At 35.8% G+C, this 22,517-nt stretch overlaps 1 protein-coding gene across 1 annotated transcript in view; it reads right to left on the minus strand.

The window, feature by feature from the left end:
* Positions 1-5,489: 5,489 nt before the first annotated feature.
* Positions 5,490-22,517, minus strand: part of RAD51 (RAD51 recombinase) — a 30,877-nt gene continuing 13,849 nt past the window's right edge. The window contains exons 4-10 of the mRNA XM_037835425.1: positions 21,413-21,530; positions 20,161-20,252; positions 14,081-14,175; positions 7,576-7,689; positions 7,070-7,199; positions 6,713-6,834; positions 5,490-6,231 (exon numbers count right to left, since the gene is read on the minus strand). Of these exons, the coding sequence (XP_037691353.1) occupies positions 6,108-6,231; positions 6,713-6,834; positions 7,070-7,199; positions 7,576-7,689; positions 14,081-14,175; positions 20,161-20,252; positions 21,413-21,530 (795 nt within the window). The 3' untranslated portion in view covers positions 5,490-6,107. The remainder of the gene's footprint in view (positions 6,232-6,712; positions 6,835-7,069; positions 7,200-7,575; positions 7,690-14,080; positions 14,176-20,160; positions 20,253-21,412; positions 21,531-22,517) is intronic.

A 22,517-nucleotide genomic window follows, 5' to 3' on the forward strand; every position in this document is an offset into this window, starting at 1 on the left:
GTTATATTCTCCTTTCTGATTTTTCACTTAAGCTCCTTATGCTTGCTTGACAATTCCAGAACTGTTTCCTTCTACAGAGGTTAAGAAATACAGGGTTCTAAATATAGAGTTTAGAATAAGCTCTTTGGTTAATGCTATTTCTAGTGGACATTTTAGTGTTACATGTAAATTAGTATTTTTAGCCTAAACAAGACCTGTTGCATCTAAACAGGTTGTACCCTTCCCCTTTGTGTTTACCCTTAGGGCCAACAGTGCAAAGCGTAATACAATCTGGAACGAAAATTCCAGCTAGAAGAAAAATTGAGACAAGTTTCTAGGTCACGGACTTAAATACTTCATAGGACTGTAAGACTGAAATGCTTTTATACAAAAACCAAGATTTCATGTTAGAAACTATCCCTGTGGCTTTGTTATACCACCCCAGGTTTGTTTTGTGGTGTGGAAACAAAAGAGAAAAGCTAAGATGTACTTTTTACTAAGAATGAAACAATTTTTGTTATCCAAAACCTACATAAAGTTTTTGGGTGGTCAGTGAACACGTTACTTTAGTTAAGATCTGGATTGGAAGCCCAAACTGGTGAAGACAGTAGAAAGTAAGTGGGGAAGTGAGGAAATGAGGTAAAGAGGAGAAATTTAGGAGAGAGTATTACAAACTATGTTTGGCACCTACCTGTCCTGGACATTGACAAAGCTACTTTTACTTGTAATTCTTAATCTCTAAATTCAGGGAACAGACTACTTTCAAAACAAAGCTGCATAAATTTAAGCCCCATGGTAATCACACAAAAACATACAGAAAGAAATGAGAAGGGACTCAAAATGGTATACTACAGAAAAATAAATATCAAAGTAGGCATTAATGGAAGAATTGAACAAAAAAGCTATAATACTTTCAAAGACCAAACAGCAAAACAGAAGAAGAAAGTTGTGCATTATCTGTAGTTACTTTAATTTATTTACATTTAAGCTTTCCCATCAAAAGACAGTGAATGGTAGGATGGATAAAAAAACATGACCCAACTATATGCTGTTTACAAGAGACTCGGCTTAAAGACACAAGTAGGTTGAAAGTGAGAGGATGGAAAAAAATATACCATGCAAATAGTAACCAAAAGAGAGCTGGGGTAGCTATGTTAGTATCAAATAAAGTAGACTTTATGTCAAAAACTGTTATGAGGGAAAAAGATGGGTCACCTAACAGCAGAGCCCCAAATATATGAAAGCAAATATTGTCATTTTTGAAGGGTGAAACAATTCTACAAAATAGGAGACTTTAATAAACCACTTTCAATGAAGGATAGAACATTTAGATAGAAGATCAGTAAGAAAGTAGAAGACTCGCCCGAGAGTCTAAGCCAACTAGACCTAACAGATGTGTAGAATACTTAATCCAACAGCAGCAGAATATACATTCTAGTGCACGTGGCTCATTCTCCAGGATACACCATATGTTAAGTCAAAAAATGTCTCAAATTTAAAAAGATTGAAATCATTCAGTGTTACCTTCTCTAACCACAATGGAATGAAGCCAGAAATCAACAGGAGAAATGGAAACCTAACAAATATGTGTAAATTAAATGACACACTCTTACCAAATGGGTCAAGGAAGAGATCACAAGGGAAATTAGGAAATGGCTTGAGGCAAATAAAAATGAAAACACAATACACCAAAACTTAGGAGATGCAGCAAAAGCAGTGCTGCGAGGGGAATTTATAGCTCTAAATGCTTATATTATAAAAGAAGAAAGATCTCAGAGACCTAACCTCACAACTGCAGGATCAAAAAAAAAAAAAAAAAAAAAAAGAGCAAACTAAATGCAAAGCGAGCAGGAGGGAACTAACAAAGATTAGAGCAGAGGTAAATGAATTAAATAATTAAAACAATCAACAAAACCAAAAGTTGGTTCTTTGAAAACATGAATAAAATTGACAAACCTTTAGCTAGACTGTCAGAGGAAAAAAAAGGACACATAACTAAAATCAGAATTACAGAGGGGACATTACTACCGACTCCACTGGAATAAAAAGGAATATAAGAAGATACCGTGACCAACTGTACACCAATAAATTAAATAACCTAGATGAAATGGACAAATTACTAGAAACATACTACCTACACTGAGTCAAGAAGAAATAGAAGATCTCACTCAACACACCAATAACAAAGAGATTGAATCAGTAATCAAAAACCTCTCAAAGGAAAGCCCAGGACCAGATTGCTTTACTGGTGAATTTTAGCAAACATTCCAAGAAGAATTAACACCAATCCTGCTCAAATTCTTCCAAAAAATTGAAGAGGAAGGAACAATTCCTAACTTTTTCCTAACTCTACACAGCTAATACCACCCTAATACCAAAGTCAGATAAAGATACCATGAAAAAAGAAAATTATACACCAGTGTCCCTTATGAATACAGATGCAAAAATGCTCAAGAAAATACTAGCAAACTGAATCTAACACTGCATTAGAAGAATTATATACCATGAAAAAGTGGAATCTATCCCAGCTATATACAAGAGTGGTTCAACATAAGAAAATAAATTAATGTAGTACACCAAATTAATGGAACAAAAGGGAGAAAAAACCCACATGAATATCTCAATTGATGCAGAACGGTATTTGACAAAATCTAGCACCCCTTCTTGTTAAAAACACTCAGAAGCCTAGGATTAGAAAAAACTTCAACACAATAAAAGATATATATGAAAAATCCACAGCTAACGTCATACTCAATGGTGAAAGACTGAAAGCTTTCCCTTGAAGACCAGAAACAAGGCACGGATGCCCACTGTCACCACTGTTATTCAATTGGATAGGAAGAAGTACAACTTTCCCTATTTGCAGATGACATAATCCAATATACAGAAAATCCTGAAAAATCCAAAGCAAAGGTACTGGTCCTGCATCCCACTACTTTGCTGAATTGGTTTACTAGCTCTAGTAACTTTGTTTTGGATTCAAGTGACAGAGTACAGATCAACACAGACAAGCTAGCAGTGTTCTTATATACTAGTAATGAACAATATGAAAAGGAATTCAAGAAAAAAATTCCATATACAATAGCAACTAAAAGAATCAAATATCTAGGAATAGATTTAACCAAAGATATGAAGAACTTACATGTGGAAAACTACAAAATACTGCTGAAATAAATTAGATCTAAATAAATGGAGGGACATTCCATGTTTATAGATAGGAAAACTAAATATTGTTAATATGTCAGTTCTACCCAAAGCTATTTACAGATTCAATGCAATCACAATCAAAATTCCAACAGCCTAAATAGAAAAGCCAATCATCAAATTTACATGGAAGGGTAAGGGGCCCCAGATAGCCAAAACTATCTGAAAAAGGAGGACAAAGTTGGAGGACTCAGACTTCCTGATTTCAAAATTATTACAAATTGACAGTAATTTTTAAAGCGTGGTACTGGCACAAACATAGACATACAGACCAATGGAACAGATATAAGAATTAAACCCTCATAACTATGGCCAATTGATTTTTTACAAGAGTGCCAAATCCACTCAACAAGGAAAGCATAGTCTCTTTAAATGGTGCTGGGAAAACTGGATATCCATATGCAAAAGAATGAAGATGGACCCCTACCTCAAACCATATACAAAAATTAATTCAAAATGCACCAAAGAACTAAGAATAAGAGCCAAAACTATAAAGCTCCTAGAAGAAAACATAAGGAACATTTTCAGGACCTTTTGTTAGGCAATGGTTTCTTAAACTTTACACCAAAAGCATGAGAAACAGAGAAAATAGATAAATGGGATCTCCTCAAAATTAAAAACTTTTGTGTAAAGGACTTTATCACAAAACTGCAGACAACCAACTCAATGGGAAAAAATATTTGGAAACCACATTATTTTATAAGGGTTTAATATCCAGACTATATAAAGAAATCTTACATCTCAACAACAAAAAACAACCCAATTAAAAAATGGATAAGACTTGAATAGACATTTCTCCAAAGAAGATACAAATGGCCAATGAGCACATGAAAAGATGCTCAACATCATTAGTCATTAGAGAAATGCATATCTCAATACCAAAATGAGATACCATTTCGCACCCACTAAAATGGCTAGTGTTTAGAAACAAACAGAAAATAAGTGTGTGAAGGATATAGAAAAATAAGAACACTCGTCCTTTGTTGGTGGGAATGTAAAATGGTGCAATGCTGCAGAAAACAGTTTGGCAGTTCCTCAAATAGTTAGGCACAGAATTACCATATGACTCGGTAATCACACTTCTAGGTATATACCCAAAAGAATTGAAAGAAGGGACTCAAACGGGTATTTGTATGCTGTTCATAGTGGTATTATTCCCAGTTGCCCAAAGACGGCAGCAACCCAAGTGTCCACCAACAGATGAACAGATAAACAAAATGGGGTATATACAATGGATGTAAAAAAGGAATGAAGTCCTGATACATGTGACAACATGGATGAACCCTGAGGACATCATGCTGAGTGAAATAAGCCAAACATAAAATGACAAGTATTTTATGATCTCATTGATATGAAATAATAAGAACAAATTCATAGTCAGAAACTTTAGAATACAGGCTACCAGGGGCCACGGGTGGGGGTAGAGAATAGGAAGTTAATGTTAATTGGTACAGAGTTTTTGTTTGGAGTGATAGAAAAGTTTCGGTAACAGATGGTAGTGATGGTATCATTATGAATATTAACTTCACTTAATTATATATTAGAATGTGGTTAAAAAAGGGAAAATTTTAGGTTGTATATATGTTACTAAAATAAAATTTAGAGATACATAGGGCTATATAACACAAACAGAACCCTAATGTAAACTATGAACTATAACAATAGTATAATAATTTGTTTCATCAATCATAACAAAGGTACCACACAAATGCCAATAATTAATAATAAGGAAAACTTTGTGTGTGGGGTATATGGGAACTCTATTTTCTGCATGATTTTTCTATAAACTTACAACTTCTCTAGTAAAACAAAACAAACAAAAAAACACAACAAAGCTGCATTAAATTGACTAGGTCTTCCTATCTCAATGGGACCAACACAGTCAGCAGTAGAAGATTTTCACTCTTTCCTTCAAGTGCTGGCAAGTGCTGGTGGAGTGGCCCTTTGAAATTGGAAGAGCTGGTTAAACCTATTCGGAGTAGAAATCTGAAAGGGTGGAGGAAGAGTATCTCAAACCCCTGAAGTAAATAATCAAGGAAAGTACCAGACCTCTATAACATGAGACTTAATGGAATAAAAGCAAAGGCAATAGGAAAGCTGGTATACCTGTTTTATAATATTCTCCATTAGACTGAAGAACAGTAAGCTCAATCATCTGGACACAGGACTCTACACAATGCATACTTCTCTTCCCAACCAGTTTTCAAATTTTAAAACTGATTACTCCTAGACAATGCTAAAATGATAATATGGAGGCCCGATTGTGAAATATTCAATTTGTACAATAATAACTCCTAAACAGCACATTGACTACAAACAGCTACTTTATTAGCAGCCTAACAATGAATTAGCTTACTTAAAGAGCCTCTGAAATTCTTAAGATCCTAGAATTACCTTGAGTTGGTCTTAGCAATAAAAGCCCAAGCAAGTAGAGGCGAAGGTCTGGCAGCCCAGCAGGGAAACTTAAATACATGCTTTACCAACAGAGAAAGAACCTGTGAGTAGACCCATTCCCTTTGCCACGTAGCTTGGGCATTTCATTTCACCATTTTCAGATGAAGTTGAGCTGGGTCTCCCCAGCTTTAGTTCTCTTAAAAAACATAACATTGCCCAGTAGACAGCTGTTAGTCCTGAGTCAACCCCAAGGCACTGTTATTAAAGGTATTCTGTAGCCCCACCCCCAAGAACTAAAGAAATCACATAGAGATTAATACTCTCCAGAAGGAATAAACATTTCAGATCAGTTTGTGACTACTGACCTGTCTCCTGTTTACACCATCAGAGAAGTTAATACAATTGATGTTTTCCCAGAAGCCTTTCCTGGCAGTCACAACAGGAAGAGGCCTGTGAAGACCCCAGGGAGCAGTCTTCTCCATTAGGCTGTAGTACTTAAGGTTTATCATGGGGAAAAAAAAAACAATGATTCAGTCTTTGGCATCTCCCACTCCATCTGCATTGATGGCAAACATAGCTTCGGCTTCAGGAAGACAGGGAGAGTCATAGATTTTGCAAATTCTGGTTTCTCCTCTTCCTTTCCTCAGGTATAGTCTGACCCGGAGATATAGATAAAAGCACCAGTTATACAATTAAAAATTCCATTCCTAGCTTTGATATGGTAGATCTACATTTTTTAGACATATATACTTAGCAGAGAGGCCTTGAGGATCTATCTTTATTCCTTAGGCAAAAAGACACTTTCAATCTAGTGGACTCCATTTCTGCCCTGTCCCCTCCCTTAGTGGATTGTGCAGTATTCAAAGCAATGTTTTTTTCTTTTTAATCAGGGAGAGGCATATCAATCATTCATATTCATTCTTCCACACATGAGAACTTTCAACTCCTTTATGAATAATCTAGAGGTAAACACCTATACTAACCAAAGCATGACAATTAGATTTAGCAAGAGTGTCTAATTACACACAATAGTAGCTTTAACAGGATTTAAATGGAAATGTTATATTGTCATATTTACTTTACTTCACAGTTAGTATGGCATTCCAACAAGAATTCATCTATCCCATCACCTTACCTGGTTGTTGAGGCATGGGCAATGATGTTTCCTCCGATAGGTTTTTTGGGATCTGCAGCAAACATGGCTGCGCCATCCACTTGGGCTACCACCTGGTTAGTGATTACCACTGCTACACCAAACTGAGGGGGAAATGATAAATTTCACTTTTGTGGCAAGAGATTTTCCAAGTCCTTTTCCAAGGATCTTACTGCTGCCGCCCCTTTCCCTAATAAGGCAATGAGGACGAAAGTCTCTTTTTCCTTCTTATCTGATAGCTCAATGATAACAGGCCCCGAGGTCCTGGACTCCCAGAAAGGCTCCTGTTACTTGTGGCTGGTGAAAACAGGCATTCTCTATCCCTATCCCGCAGCTTACCTCATCAGCAAGTCGCAAAAGCATCCGCAGAAACCTGGCCAAGTGCATCTGCCTGGCTGAGAGCTCACCTCGACCAGAATAGTCTGTTCTGTAGAGGGCGGTGGCACTGTCTACAATTAGCAGTGCATACCTACAAGGAACAAGGCTTCTCTGAAGCTACTTCTAGCCTATGTCAGGTTCTGCTCCCTTCCTCACTACCCTAAAAATCTCAAATTCATGGTTACATTTATATACAGAAATTCCATTAAAATGAACATCTGTATATAGATATATGGAGTCATTCGCCTCCACGCAACAGGTAAAATTACCAGCAAGTTCAGGTGGATTATGGCTTCATTTTTAAAGTGACTTGACCTAAACCACAAAGAAAATTTGTCAAAATGTAAACTAAAACTTTAATCTCTCCAATTCTAATTCTAGCTCCTATCAATTTGGCAAAACAGCCTATCCAAGATCCTGGGGAACAGTTTTGGGAACATATTCAGTGCCTTCTACTGAACATGTACCTGGACTCTACCATCATGGCTGATGCTTGATAAAGGAGCTGGGTCTGGTGGTCTGTGTTGAACCCTCGTGCATACGCTACATTATCCAGTACATCACTGCCAGAGAGGCCATATCTGGAAGGCAAGAGAGAACATTTTTTTAGCTGGATACAGAACCAGGCAAATGAGAAATCCATCTCTAACACTGAAATTTTCTGGATGGGATATATAAGAAGCGGTATTGACAGTGGTTTCAGGGCCAAAGAATGTAATTCCTCCCTTTTAGGAAGTCCAGGCAAACTATAAAGGGAATATGGCAGTACCAACTACTTTGGAGCAGATTTACCAGGAAGGACTTCAGGATAAATCAAATTTATTCTTTGAGTACTCCTGAACTAGAACAAGAAATTATCAAGGAAACAATGTTATTCTTTTGGATAGACCAAGTACCATATGCCAGAACTGGAACTGAAATAAAAATGAGTCACTGATATTCAGCTCCAAGATATTTTAACGTGTATAAGTGACAAGATTTCCCCTTTTAACCTACTGGAAACCTTACATCCATATATGATCCACTTTTGGTGGGTGTGTCAGATACATGAATGTATTTTTTGCCTCATCATTTGTTCCACTCTTTTGCATCCGCTTTTGTTTTTATTAATTTGTCTGCCTAAATTTTAATATGGCCATATTAAATTTGTTTTATATCACATCTTTGTAAACCACCCTAAATCCTTACTAAAGAAGCTAAATTAAGAATCATAAATAAATATAAGCAGTGCAAGGGACTAGAGGAATGTATCAGGCAGTTCAGCATCAATTATGCTGTCATAACAACCCCAAATTTTCAATGACTCACAAACAAAAAAAGTCATTTCTCACTTACACATTAAAAAAAGCAAACAAACTGAAATATCAATTAAAATTTGTTTAAATAGGTTTTTCTTTTAGTTGGCAAAACAATTGTAAAAATGGCCCTAATTAATAATTACTAATTAATTGATTAACAAATACTGAATGCATTGTTTTAGGGCTTAGGGATATAGTGGACGGTCAAAAACAAAGTCCCTGCCCTCATGGCCTACATTCTACTCTTATCTTTCCTAGTAGGAGAACATCTGAATATTCCATATTTGTTACAGAAAAAATCTTACTGACTTGGTCCAAAATGGAACTTCTAGACTACTAACACACTGTATTTAAAATGTGATTTTTGTATAAAAGTGCCAAAAAATTTTTGGAGGGAAGATCCAGTTCAGTAGACACATCTTTAGAAAACCAAGATCAGGTTGCAAGTGAGAGTAACTTTTCTTTATTGACAGAGATTTTATAAGCAGAGGAAAAGGGCCATGATGCTGTACTCATAAGTCCAACCTAACTTTATGCCCAAATGGTATACATAAATTCAAAGGCTTTGCCTCTTCAAACTGTAAAGTGGGAAAGAAGATATTGATTATAATTATGAAAATAGAAAACTCAACTTAGCCTTCTACATACTGCCCAGGCAGGTTCCCATCTGAGTCTGTGACATCTTAACATGTAAATAAAATTCTATTACAGGGTTTCAGTAAAATGTGAGATGGACCAAATTACCACCCATTTACACAAGACAAGGGAAAAAAATTATAATTTTGAGAACTTACTTGGAAAACTGTACTGGGGATTTAGAAACTTATAAATTCTTAAACTGCTTTATTAAGGTATATTTTAAATATCCCAAAACTCAATTTAAGTGTAAAATTCAATAATTCTTAGTAAATTTGCAGTGTTGTACAACCATCATCACAATCCAACTTTAGAACAGTTCTATCAGCCCAAACATATCTCTCATGTTCATTTATAGTCACTCCCCATTTCTATCCCAGTCACAGGCAACCACTAATCTACTGCCTTTTTCACCTTTGAAAATTTCAAATAAATGGAATTATACAATATGTGGTCTTTCAGTCTGGCTTCTATCACTTAGCATAATGTTTTGAGGTTCCTCTATGTTGTAACATGCATTAGTGCTTCGTTCCTTTTTATTGCTGAATAGTATTCCATTGTATGGTTAAACCGCATTTTGTTTGTCCATTTACCAGCTGATGAACATTTGGGTAATTTCCAGTTTTTTACTATTATAACGATACTATAAATATCCAGTAAAAGTCTTTATGTAGACATGTTTTTATTTCTCTTGGGTACATAAGGAGTGAAATTACTAGGTCATATGCTAAATTTATGTTTAACCCTTTGAGGAACTGCCAGTATGTTTTCCAAAGTGCTACACCACTTCACATTCTCATCAGCAGGTATGAAGCTCCAGTTTCTCCACATACTCGCCACCATTTGTTATTGTCTGCCTTTTTGATGGTAGCCATTCTAGTGGGGGTGAAGCAGTAGTATCTCATTGTGGTTTTAATTTACATTTCCCTGATTTCTACTGATACTGGGCATCTTTTCATGTCCTAATTGGTCATTTGTCTATCTTCTCTGGAGAAATGTCAAGTCAAGTCCTTTGCACATTTTCTAATTGTTTTTTTTGTTGTTGTTGTTAAGTTGTAGGATTTTTAAAAATATATTTTGAATATAGTAGATACATGATTTCCAAACCATATTAGATATATGGTTTCCAAATATTTTCTCCTACTCTGCAGATTGTTTTTTTCACTTTCTTGCTAATGTCCTATCATGTACAAGTTTTTTATTTTGATGAGGTCCAATTTATCTATTTTCTATTTTGTTGCTTGTGCTTTTCTTTTTTTTTTCAGAAAGGACATGTGCTGTATTTTTCATTCTTGACAATTCTAACCTTGTTGTTCAGCTTGTACAAATCGCCCTAACAATGGGTCATTTTCTCATTAAAAGTTTTTAAAACTTCATTAAGTAAAATTGCAGAGGCACAGTTCAACTACATGAAGAATGGCAATATTGAGAATATTGACTCATACAGCAAACTTTGATTTCCATGGAACCACATTCTAAGAATAGAAAACATGCAAAAATTTAAAATGGAGATTATTTAAAATATAGTTTGTCAAATGTTCAAGCCCAAAATATGAGCCCCTAAGGTTTTTTGTTTTGGTTTGTTTTTGTTTTTTTAATGCCTTTTTTGTGTGTGTGAACTTTAACATATAAACATGACAGTGATAACTTTCAACGTACTATTTAACAAGTAATCTGGAGAGCAAATTTTGAAGAATGTTATGGGTTACAGTTCCACAGTTTCAGTTATTTCCACCATAAAATATAACATATATACAGCAAGATGTTAACTTTTGATGTACAGCTCAACAAGCAGTTATATAGGTAATTTCAAAAATTGTTATAGGTTACAGTTCCAGTTTCAGTTCTTTCCTTATGAAATATAGAGTATATACAGAAAGGGGACAACTGTTAAAGCACAATTCAACAAACAGCTATAGAGCAAATTTCAAATATTATAGGTTACAGTTCTACCATTTCAGTTATTTCCTTCTAGCTATTCTAATACCCTAGCATCTAAAAAAATACATATATATATATTTATATAAAGTTTCAGTAGTCATAATTCTTTGTTAAATCCTACCTTGTTTGTTGCTACCCCTTCTTCTTGCTTAATCTCTTTCTTGATCTTCAGGGGTGCCTAGGCAGTGAGCACCCTAACTTGTTCATATTGAAAGAGGGTATCAACAGTATGATTAAGATGGGTGCATCTGATTGTTGTTCTTAAAGAGGCTGTTGCCTCTGGGTTTTAGGACTTGTCTGGAATAGGAACACTGTGGTAGATTTAAGTTTCTGAGAGATAAAACTAGTGAGTGAAACTTTTAAAGAATCTCAGAAAGGGACTACTTTTGGTAAGGGGATGGGATGCTCTGGCCATTTGGGATATCTAGCTGGAGCTTGCATAAAAGAAACCTCCAGGATAGCCTCTCCACTCTATTTGAGATCTCTTAGCACTGTAACATTCTTTTGTTACCTTTTTTATTCCCCCTTTTGGTCATGTAGGCATTTTCAATCCTTCGCTGCCAGGGCCAGGTTCATTCCTGGGGTTGTGTCCCATGTTGCCAGGGAGATTCATTCCCCTGGAAGTCATGTCCCACATGGTTCAGCAAAAGAAGTTCTCTGGAGGTGCCTCTTAGGCATAATGATAGGAAGGCTTAGCCTCCCTTTTACAGCCCTAAGTTTCATAAGAGGAAGCTTCAAGTCGAGGGCTCCTAATTTCACATAATACATATTCTGTCCCAAGATAAATGGTCAATTTTTCATATTATCTTCATTTAGTTTTACAATCATAATCACTCTCAACTTTAAACAATTATCATAACACAAAACATTCCAGAGCTCTTATCCATGACTAATTATCCATCCCTGCTTGTGTTTTTGATGTAAAGTCTAAGAATCCATGCCTAACAGAAAGTCCTGAAGATACTTCCCTATGTTTTCTTCTAGGAATTTGATAGTTTTAGTTCTTGTATTTCAGTCTTTGATCCATTTTGAGTTAATTTTTGTATATGGTGTGAGATAAGGGTCCACTTTCATCCTTTTGCCTGTGGATATCCAGTTTTCCCAGCACCATTTGTTGAAGAGATTATTCTTTCCCCATTAAATGGATTTGGTTCCCTTGTTAAAAACTGACTGGTCATAGATGTGAGGGTCTGTTTCTGAATTCTCAATTTGATTCTTTTGTTTTAAATGCCTGTTCTTGTGCCAGTACCACAGCGTTTTAATTAATGGAGTTTTGTAATAAATTTTGAAATCAAGAAGTGTGAGTCCTCCAACTTTGTCCTTTTTCAAGATGGTTTTGGGTATTCGGGGTCCCTTATCCTTCCACATGAATTTGATGATTGCCTTTTCTATTTTTGCAAAGTAGGCTGTTGGAATTTTTTTTAATGTAGTTCTACTGAGATTATATTCACACATCATACAAACCATCCAAAGTATACAATCACTGGCTCAAAGTATCATCACCTACCTGTACATACAACCCCATGATCAATTTTAGAACATTTTCATTACTCCAGAAAAGAAATAAAAATAGAAAAGAAAACCCCCATCTTCCCATACCCCCTATTATGGACCCATAGTATTGGTTTAATACAGTTGTTACTGCTGATGAAAGAGTATTAAAATATTACTGTTAATTCTAGTCAGAGTTTGCAATAGATACATTTTCCCCATACACTCCTCTATTATTAACTCCTTGTAATAGTGTCATACATTTGTTCTAGCTCATGAAGGGACTTTTTTATATTTTTAAAGTTAATCACAGACATTGTCCACCACAAGATTCACTGTGTTATACATTCCCATGTTTTAACCTCCAACTTTCCTTCTGGTGACACACATGACTCTAAACTTCCTTTCTACCACATTCGCACAGCATTCAGCACTATTAATTATTCTGACAATCCTGTGCTACCTTCACCTCTGTTCATTTCCAAAAGCTTAAGTTCAACCTAGTTAGACATTCTGCATATATTGGTAAACTGTATTCTATATTTTATGTCTATGAGTTTACATGCAATAATTAGTTCATATCAGTGACATCATGCAGTATTTGTCGTTTTATGTCTGATTTACTTCACTTAACATAATGTCCTCAAGGTTCATCCATATTATCACATGCATCAGGACTTCATTCCTTCTTACTGCTGAATAATCCATCATATGTGTATACCACATTTTGCTTTCCATTCATCTGTCGATAGACACATGGATTGTTTCCATCTTTTGGCAACTGTGAATAATGCCGCCATGAACATTGGTATGCAAATGTCTGTTAGGCTGTTGGAATTCTATTTGGAATTGCACAGAATCTATAAATCATTTTGCATAGAATTGATATCTTAACAATATTAATCTTCCAATCCATGAACATGGGATGTCTTGCCACTATTTAGATCTCCTTTAATTTCTTTCAGCATTGTTTTGTAATTTTCCATGTACAAGTCCTTTACATCCTTTGTTAAATTTATTCCAAAATATTTGATTCTTATGGTTGCTACGTTCTATTTGTTATTGAGAGTGAGATATTAAAATCTTTATTATTTTTGTTGAATTGTCTATTTCTTCCTTCGATTCTGTCAGTTGTTTCATTTATTTTGGGGATCTACTGTTGAGTGTGTATATGTTTATAACTGTTTCGTCTTCCTGATGAATTACCTTTTTATTATAAAATATCTGTCTTTAGTAATTTTTTTTTTGTCTTATAGTCTATTTTTTTGGTATTAATGTGGACATTTCAGCTCTCTTATGATTACATTTGCATGGGATATCTTTTTTCCATCCTTTTACTTTAGATCTATTTGCATCTTTGAATTTAAAGTGTTTCTCTGGAAGACAGCATATAGCTGGATTTTGTTTTTTTATCCAGTTCGACAGCAACTCATAAATTCTTGACTAAAGAAGAATACTTTTCTCCTTTATGGAAGGTCATTCTTTTGAACCAGACACACAATTTTGGGAAGAACAGATGTGGAACAAAATGTGAAGAAACTCTTCAGCCAAACTAACCAGTGAGAGATGCAGCCACACTTCCCTTCCATCTAGTCCAATACCATACCTCTCAGCCACTGCCAGCAGCCGTTCTGGCCTAAAGGTACCTTCAGTGTCAATGTACATGGCCTTTCCTTCACCTCCACCCCGGTCAATTGGAAGCTAGAGAGAATAAAAAGAAGACTGGAAATGAACATTTTACTTCTGACAGAGCTGACCAAGTTCCCCTTGGCAGGTCTATATTTCCCCCACTTCTCAATAAGGCAAAGGGAAAAACACCCTAAAATGACAGACAGAAGTATGGAGGAAGCATTCTCTTTTGCTGGAAATAAAGCTAATAGAAGAAGATAAGTTCATGGGGTCTTCCCAGAGTTGGAATGGTTAGAAATATTGTCCAAAGTAGGTGATTAAAATACCAATACAAAACTGATCAATTCTCTCAAGAGTACAAATATTTGGAAGAACATTTACCTTAGCTTTAATCAATATAGAAACCTGATCCAGTACCCAATTAACTTTAGCATGTCCAGATGAAAACTTATACTTTATTTTAACTGAGCAGAACTCATTCCTGAGGGTCACTTGGCTTGGCAGTGTGCCTGTGGCACTCCTATCAAGTTTAAAGTATAAGCAAAACAAGAAAAAAAGATGTTAGCTCCAGTAGTACATACTAATGTTAAAAAATAGAAAAAGGAAAAATAAATAGTATAAAAACAGAAAAAGGAAAAATAAGTAGTATAAAAAGAGAAAGGAAAGAAAAAAACAGAGAAAGAAAAGAAAAAGAAGGAATATGGGGTGCCATAAAAACTGTTTCATGAGCCACCCAAGGAAATCTCTGCTTCAGGCTACCCATCCCATGCCAGAAACTTTTGAATTCTTCTACAAAATTTATGTGAATGACGCTAATGAGCAGTTCTACCCTAGAAATTACTTTCAAATCAAAAGTCACCTTTAAATTCTGAGGAAAATTCTTTATAGCATTTTACATCAGATTTTCTTTCTTTTGCTATCTCTAGAAATTTATTTTTCAAAATCACAAAAAGTATTATATGCTTGTATTAGAAATTCAAACAATTCTACAGAAATACATAGAGTAAAGATTGAAAGCTTCTCTTCACCACTCCCTACCTCTCAGAAGTGAACCTATATAATTTTCTATGGATTTTCATACAAACACTTATTATGTACGTGGTTTTGCCATGTATTATCTGACCTTGAGAATATTAATTTCTCAGTTTCCTTTTCTCAGAAATGTAGATAAACCTACCTTATGGGATTGCAAAGATAGCACAATGCCTGATACATAGAAAACACACTGAAGACTCACCATTTCCTCCACTTTGGGGGCACTGATTTTAGCGTATACTCAGCACTCTTCGGAAAGAGAAAAATGATCATTTGGCAGGCTGGCGGATAAAATCTTTTAAATTGTGGCAATCCACAGAAAGAGCACAGGACATGTATATAACAAAAAGGGATCTTGGTTGAAGAAAAGTTTGCAACAATTGACCAAGGGGACAGAAAGCAGAAACTGCCTCCTTTTTCTGGGGAGGAGGAAATCCTTACCCCCCTGGGGGCAAAGCTCCCAGGAAATAAGATGATTGAGGCACCTATTTCTCTCACCCTCTGGTTTCTTCAGTGCTACCAAGAAAAGGAATTCTCTTATTGCTTGACATAAGGGAGGCCACAAAAGGCTGGGCACAGGCAAGAAAACTGACAGCAGGGGAGTAGACAGGGTTCCAGGTCATGGTTGCCCCAGCAGAAGCCTGGGGCAGACTCAGAAGTACAGACAACATGCTCTCCTCTACCGTCCATTTTGCCTTCACCACCTTGCCCTCTTGAAATCTGGAGTATTAGGCTGGAATGTTCTAAGTAGGCTGTTTTTAATAGCTGTTTTGTACTATAATTTTTCTTCCTCCTATTTTATAGTGAGGCTAGTTGTTTCTAATTTTTATCATTTTAATACTGGTGCAGTATAAATTTTTTAGACATCGATCCTTGAACACATGAAACTTTCTTTAAGACAAATTTTCTGACAAACGACATGTACACTTAAGATTGGATTTGTGTTAAATTGTCTTCTCAGGATTTTTAAATAACTCTTGTATTATGAACATAAGCTATTCATTTTTATAACCTAACTGTATTTCTCAACTTTATATAGCTTCTTTTTTAGAGATCCAAGACATAGTGGAGTTTCATTTCATTGAGCTGAGAAAGTCTGAACAATGAGACCATATAATATTTAGATTTTGGTAATCTAACATTTTCTCTACAGCTCTAGTTCCAGGTCTTAGGCTGGTGAAGTATAATCATTTCTATTATTAATGAATTAGCATTCTTTTTCTCTGAAAAAAATATCAAAGAACTATAGTTGTTCAGCCACCTGTGAATGTTTAGTTATTTTTATAGGGAGTATATGTTTACTTGAGAATTTTGCTTCAGTTTATTGTTGATGGGCATTATGTGACAACTTAGTAAACATTCGCAAGCTAGGATTCTGTTTGTTCAACTTTAGAGTGTCAGTGTGATAAGATGAGTTGCCAAGGCAGCTATGGATATTGTGTACTATACTCTAAATATTTATTCTACATGAAACCTTGTCAAAACAAAATGGAGAAAACATTTCTATTTATAAAGGTCACATATCCTGTCAAATGACCCATGTCAAGGTGGCATTTGAAACAGCTCTATCTCCCTTTAGCTGTCAATTTTCTAGTGGAGCTCAGGCAATAGCTACAGCTTCCACAGCTTACTACCACTAATCTTCTAAATGCCTCCCCTTTTACTATTATACTAAAAGTTCTCCTATGCTGCCTCCCCAACTCTTTCCTCCTCAGAATTATTTAGCAGGAGAGTCCACAATGGCTCATGTCTACTTGATATTGGAAGCGTAATTTGGTTTTCTCACAAGACATATGATGACATTTTTTCTGCAAAAAAGAAAGGATCAGTAGAGTAATCGAAGAAAGAAATGTGTAAAATGACAAGTGAAAAAGTACAATCATGAGAATAATAGGAGATTATCAAGGTGGGGCCTCATGATGCTAAGTAAACTTTTATTCATGAGGAACCAAAATATTTCGGTATCTCAAGAAATGGCATTGACTGCCTTAGCACCAAAGTGGTGACTGATGAAGGCCATATCTGTAACACAAAAAAGGAGACAGATTTTCTTGAGTGACTTGAGAAAATCAGTCTCTTTACATTAGTCTCTGCAGATATGCTTTACTAAACGTGGACCCTATACAGGACATAGGATTCTAGAAAAATCTCTATTTTTTACGCTATCTATCATCTCTAACTCTAACATGGCAACACACTGAGCTAATAAACACTTCTTGACAAAAGGCTATTTAAATTCAGAATAAATTATTCTGCTGATATTTTATTGAGAGGATAAAGACTCACACTAGGATGGAAAGATACAAGGAAGCCTCCGCTATCAAATTTCATTTCAGTTGCTCTTGAACCCCATCAGTAAGTTGTATCCATGGCAGGAGTGAGTATAATCTATCTAGATTAAAATGTCATTTTCTCAAAATACCTAGAAATGTTATAAAGCCTCAGAAAGAGTATTAATTTTAGAGTTGGCACTTGGGATGGAACAGATTCCAAAGAACTTCTTTTTTTGTGGGCTGGTCACTCATAGCACCATTCCTTAAAGCTAGGGAATGCCAGGGCTCACTCAAAAGAGGAAATGGATTCCCCAAAACACTGCTCAAAGTTGCAGAATAGAGAAAAGTTTAACTTTCTCTTCTATATCTTACTCCCTGTCTCTCTCAGATCTTTCATTTCCAGAGATTCTATAGTTATATCTCTGTATATGACTCTTAGTCCCATATCTCTAAATACTGCTTGAAATTTTCTTGTGGTTTCCTCCTTGTCACCTCAAACCCACCATCCCTAAACTTGAACTCTCATCTTTCCATAAAAATTGTCTTCTCTTCTAAAATCCTTTTAAAAGTTCACCAAATTAATACACTGTGGGGCTGATGGATATATTTTATTGTCAGTCACTAAGCCCTGTCCTTTACAATATCTTTTGCATATATCCCTTTCTAGTGTCACTATTCTGGTTTAGTCCTGACCAGTTAATGTCTGTAATAATCAAACATCAAATATATTCTTAGCTTTTTCTTTTCCTACCAATCTATTCAACAGGTTGCTACCAGAATATTTCTGAAAGTTTTGCTCATGTTACACTCTTGTTGAAAAACATTAAAAGATACCCCACTCTTTAGAGAATCAAATAGAAATTTTCTTTACTATCTAGACCTTATAAAATAGGGTTTTGATATATTTTGTTAGGGTTTATCTCCTACAACTTTCCTAAAGAAACCCTCTGAGCCATGTAAATGGGTTTAATTGTTATCTTCTCCTCTTATATTATGCCTCTCCACCCTCTGCACTTCTAACTATATCATTCCCTACAGCTAAATGATTTTAATCTTTTTACCTCCCCAAATCTAACATTCTTCAGGAGTTTGGTCCAATCTCTTTCCCCATTACTCTATTCCATGATTACTCTAGAATGAAATAATCTTTCTCTTACTCAAACAGTTATGCTACCTCCTCTATATCATTCATTTACAATAGAGGTAGGTCTTAGGACATCTATACTATCATCTCCATCCATTCAATTATTTACTGTTATTACTGAGTGCCAAGCACTGACTTAGGCACTAGGAATACAGCAAGGAACAAGCCAGCTATAGGTTCAGTCCTTATGAAGTTTTTAAGAGCATGGGCTCTGAAGTCTAGTTCGAGTCCAGGATTGACTACTTAACTGCGATATGATCTTGGGCAATTACTTAGCCCACTGTGTCTCAATTTCCAAGCCTGCCTACAAAGTGGAACATAGAATGAGTCCATGGGGTAATTTTTTTCTAATGAAGAAGATATTAGGCATATTTGAATGCTGATGGGGATATTCAGAGGTAGAGATGATAACAGGAGGTAGAATGGGAAATTGAAGTAGTAGAGTCCTTGAAAGACGGCAGGAGAAGGTGACTAGATCACAAGTGGTAGGATTGGCCTTTGACAGAAAAATAACATTTTCTCCATTGTAACCTCAAATAGGATGGGTGTAAATGTAGGTGAATTTATAGATCTGATGTGAAGAGCAGGTTAGGTCATTGTTTGAGAGTGAGGGTTGAAGAAGAGCATGGAAGGTTTGAAGAGAGAGAACAAAGTATGAGACAGTTGTCTTATTAAGAGGGCAAACACACCTAAATAGAGAAACTCAGTAGATTCACCATACAGTATTGAATGCTAATCTAAAGTCTGCCATCTTGAATTTAAAGTGCAGCCCGTCACGATTATGGTATGATTTTTCTCCAGTACAATCAGCTATTTGGGTACAGCAACTGAGAAGACAGATGGAGTTCATCTAAGATTGGCATCTTTTCAGGTAAGGCATATAAACAGATTATTTGGAGGGGAATGATTTCAATGATTAACCATAAAAATCTAGGATAGACAGGAGGGTAGGTGAAGCCAGTAGAGGCCTGGTGGATGGTAAGAAACTATGTGAAGTCAATAGTCTGAAAGTTTCTATGATGTGAAAGAATTCTGCAGTAGAAATCTATCTTCTAACTACCTATAGGACTCTTGATGACAGAGAGAGGGGCTTTTGTGTCCATTCCCACAGACGTCTGTAAAATAACTATCAAATGATTATGACAAGTGTTGCAAAATGTTAAAATTGGTAGATATGGGTAACGGGGTAGGGGCAGGGTAGGGGAATATTGGATTTCTCTGCATGGGGTTTGTATTAATTTTGTAACTGTCCTATAAATTTGAAAGTATTTCAAAACTAAAAGTTTAAAAAAATGGATAAGAATACCAGGCAATGTATATCAGTTCCCCACTTAGTAAGACCTTCTTATGCTTATGAAAAATTTAAATGTCAACCAATCATTGTAACTTCCCACTTGAAGTCTCCTAATTGCCTTTATAAGCCGCTGTAACCCACTCATCCCCATTTTGAGACTCTCATTCTGGTTTGAAATCTCCCTGCTTGAGCAGTTTCTCTTTCAATAAACCTGCAGCTTTGATAATAAAAAACAAACAAACAAACAAAAGTATCAAATGGCAAGAATCAACTGATTCTTGCTGATTTGATTAGCTAGAGCCCCAACTTACCTGGCATGTAACAGCCAGGGTGTGACAGATCTGGGTCTTCCCAGTTCGGAATTCTCCAAACATCTCTGTGATGGATCCAGTCTCAATTCCACCTTAAGAGCAATAAGCAACACCTCTTAACATGACACAAATGTTTAGAAACTAATCATAGAAATGTCTTTGAAGCTCATTAGAAATACGTGTACACAATTTGGAAATCCAGATTTCAATAACCATTAGTATTTAAAAACTTTCATTTTGAAATAATACAGATTTATAGGAAATTACAGAGAAATGCATAGGGGAGGTCCTATGTACTCTTCACCCAGCCTCCCCCAATATTAACATCTTACATAATTATCAATGCAGAAAATTGACATTGGTACAATTTATAGATTTCACCAGTTATGTTTGCACTCATTTGGTGTGTATGCATATAGTTCCATGCAATTTCATCATGTATAACTTTATGCAACTACCATCACAAGACACAAGTCAATAAGCAGTCATGTAAAAAATAAATTATAAATAACACGTATCATTTTACTAAATGTTTCTTGTGTACCCTGCATTGTGCTATGCGTTTATGTGTACTATTTCATTTAATTCTGATGATCCACAAGGTCATTTTATCCTCATTTTGAAGATAAGAAAACCGAAGCATAGAGATATTAAGTAATTTATACTTTTCCCAATGTAATACAGTTGATAAATGCTGGGGTAAGGGATGGGTACCGCCAATACTCAAATTTCAGTCTGATTCCTAAACCCATGCTATACTGCACTGTAAGAAAAAGGAAAACCTGAATGATTAAACAGTTGGGGAACAGCAAGAGCCAAACCAAACTTGGCAATAATTTAGGGCAGCAATGTTTTCAAAAAGTTCAAAAACTTTACAGCTTTCCTAAAAATAATAAAGATTAGTGTGTACTACTATAATGAGTAGTACTCAGACATGGAGTGTTTTAACCAGTCACCAAAGATTTAACTTTTTGGTAGAGTAGGTTATAATTATAGTTATTTCCTTAGGTGAAGGGAGCTGACTCTTCAAATGCAGTATTAAAAAGAGAGTAAATTATTTAACTTACAGTTAACTTTACTATCTTATAAATCAGCTCCCATCTTTCATCAGTTTTACTTCTTCATTGTGGATGCTTTCCTTTTATCATAATCATATCTAACACATAAAGCCTACCCAAATACTTTAGTTTTGTTCTGTGACTTGGACATTTGCTAACTACAGTTTAGAACCTCGGATAAGGAATTACTACACCTTGAAGTAATTTGTCAAGCTCTTTTGAGCCAGTAGTAATCTGTATGATCTCCGACCGCCTTTGGTGGAATTCAGTTGCAGTGGTAAAACCCATCGGAACCAATTTCGCTGCCTCAGTCTGGGAAAAATAAGAAATGTTAAATTAACAAAATAATATGATTAATAAAACAAAAACTAAGCATAGAGTGGGAAAGACAACATCTAAATTTCCAGAATGATTTCTCTTTAAAAAGTCAAAATACTAGTGGTTCTGGTTCAGGGACTATTTTATCTCTCTGGAAACTGAAGGATAAACTAATTTCCAGATTCCATGAAGACTGATTTTTTTTAAAATTCATTTTATTGAGATATATTCACATACCATGCAGTCATACAAAACAAAGCATACATTCAATTGTTCACAGTACCATTACATAGTTGTGCATTCATCACCAAAATCAATCCCTAACACCCTCATTACCACACACACAAAAATAACAAAAATAAAAATTAAAGTGAAAAAGAGCAATTGAAGTAAAAAAGAACACTGGGTGCCTTTGTTTGTTTGTTTGTTTTCCTTCCCCCATTTTTCTACCCATCCATCTACAAACTAGACAAAGGGGAGCATGGTCCACATGCCCCCCCCCAATCACACTGTCACCCCTCACAGGCCATACCTCCATACAATCACCTTCAAAATTCATGGGTTCTGGGTTGTAGTTTGATAGTTTTAGGTATTTACTGCTAGCTACTCCAATTCACTAGAACCTAAAAGGGTTGTCTATATTGTGCATAAGAGTGCCCACCAGAGTGACCTCTTGGCTCCTTTTGGAACCTCTCTGCCACTGTAGCTTATTTCATTTCCTTTCACATCCCCCTTTTGGTCAAGAAGATGTTCTCCATCCCATGATGCCAGGTCTAGATGCCTCCCCGGGAGTCATATTCCACGTTGCCAGGGAGATTCACTCCCCTGGGTGTCTGATCCCACATGGGGGGAGGGCAGTGATTTCACCTGCCAAGTTGGCTTAGCTAGAGAGTGAGGGCCACATCTGAGCAACAAAGAGGCATTCGGGAGGAGGCTCTTAAGCACAATTATAGGGAGGCCTAGCCTCTCCTTTGCAGCAAC

Source organism: Choloepus didactylus, chromosome 4, assembly GCF_015220235.1.
Source record: "Choloepus didactylus isolate mChoDid1 chromosome 4, mChoDid1.pri, whole genome shotgun sequence".
NCBI lineage: Eukaryota > Metazoa > Chordata > Mammalia > Pilosa > Megalonychidae > Choloepus > Choloepus didactylus.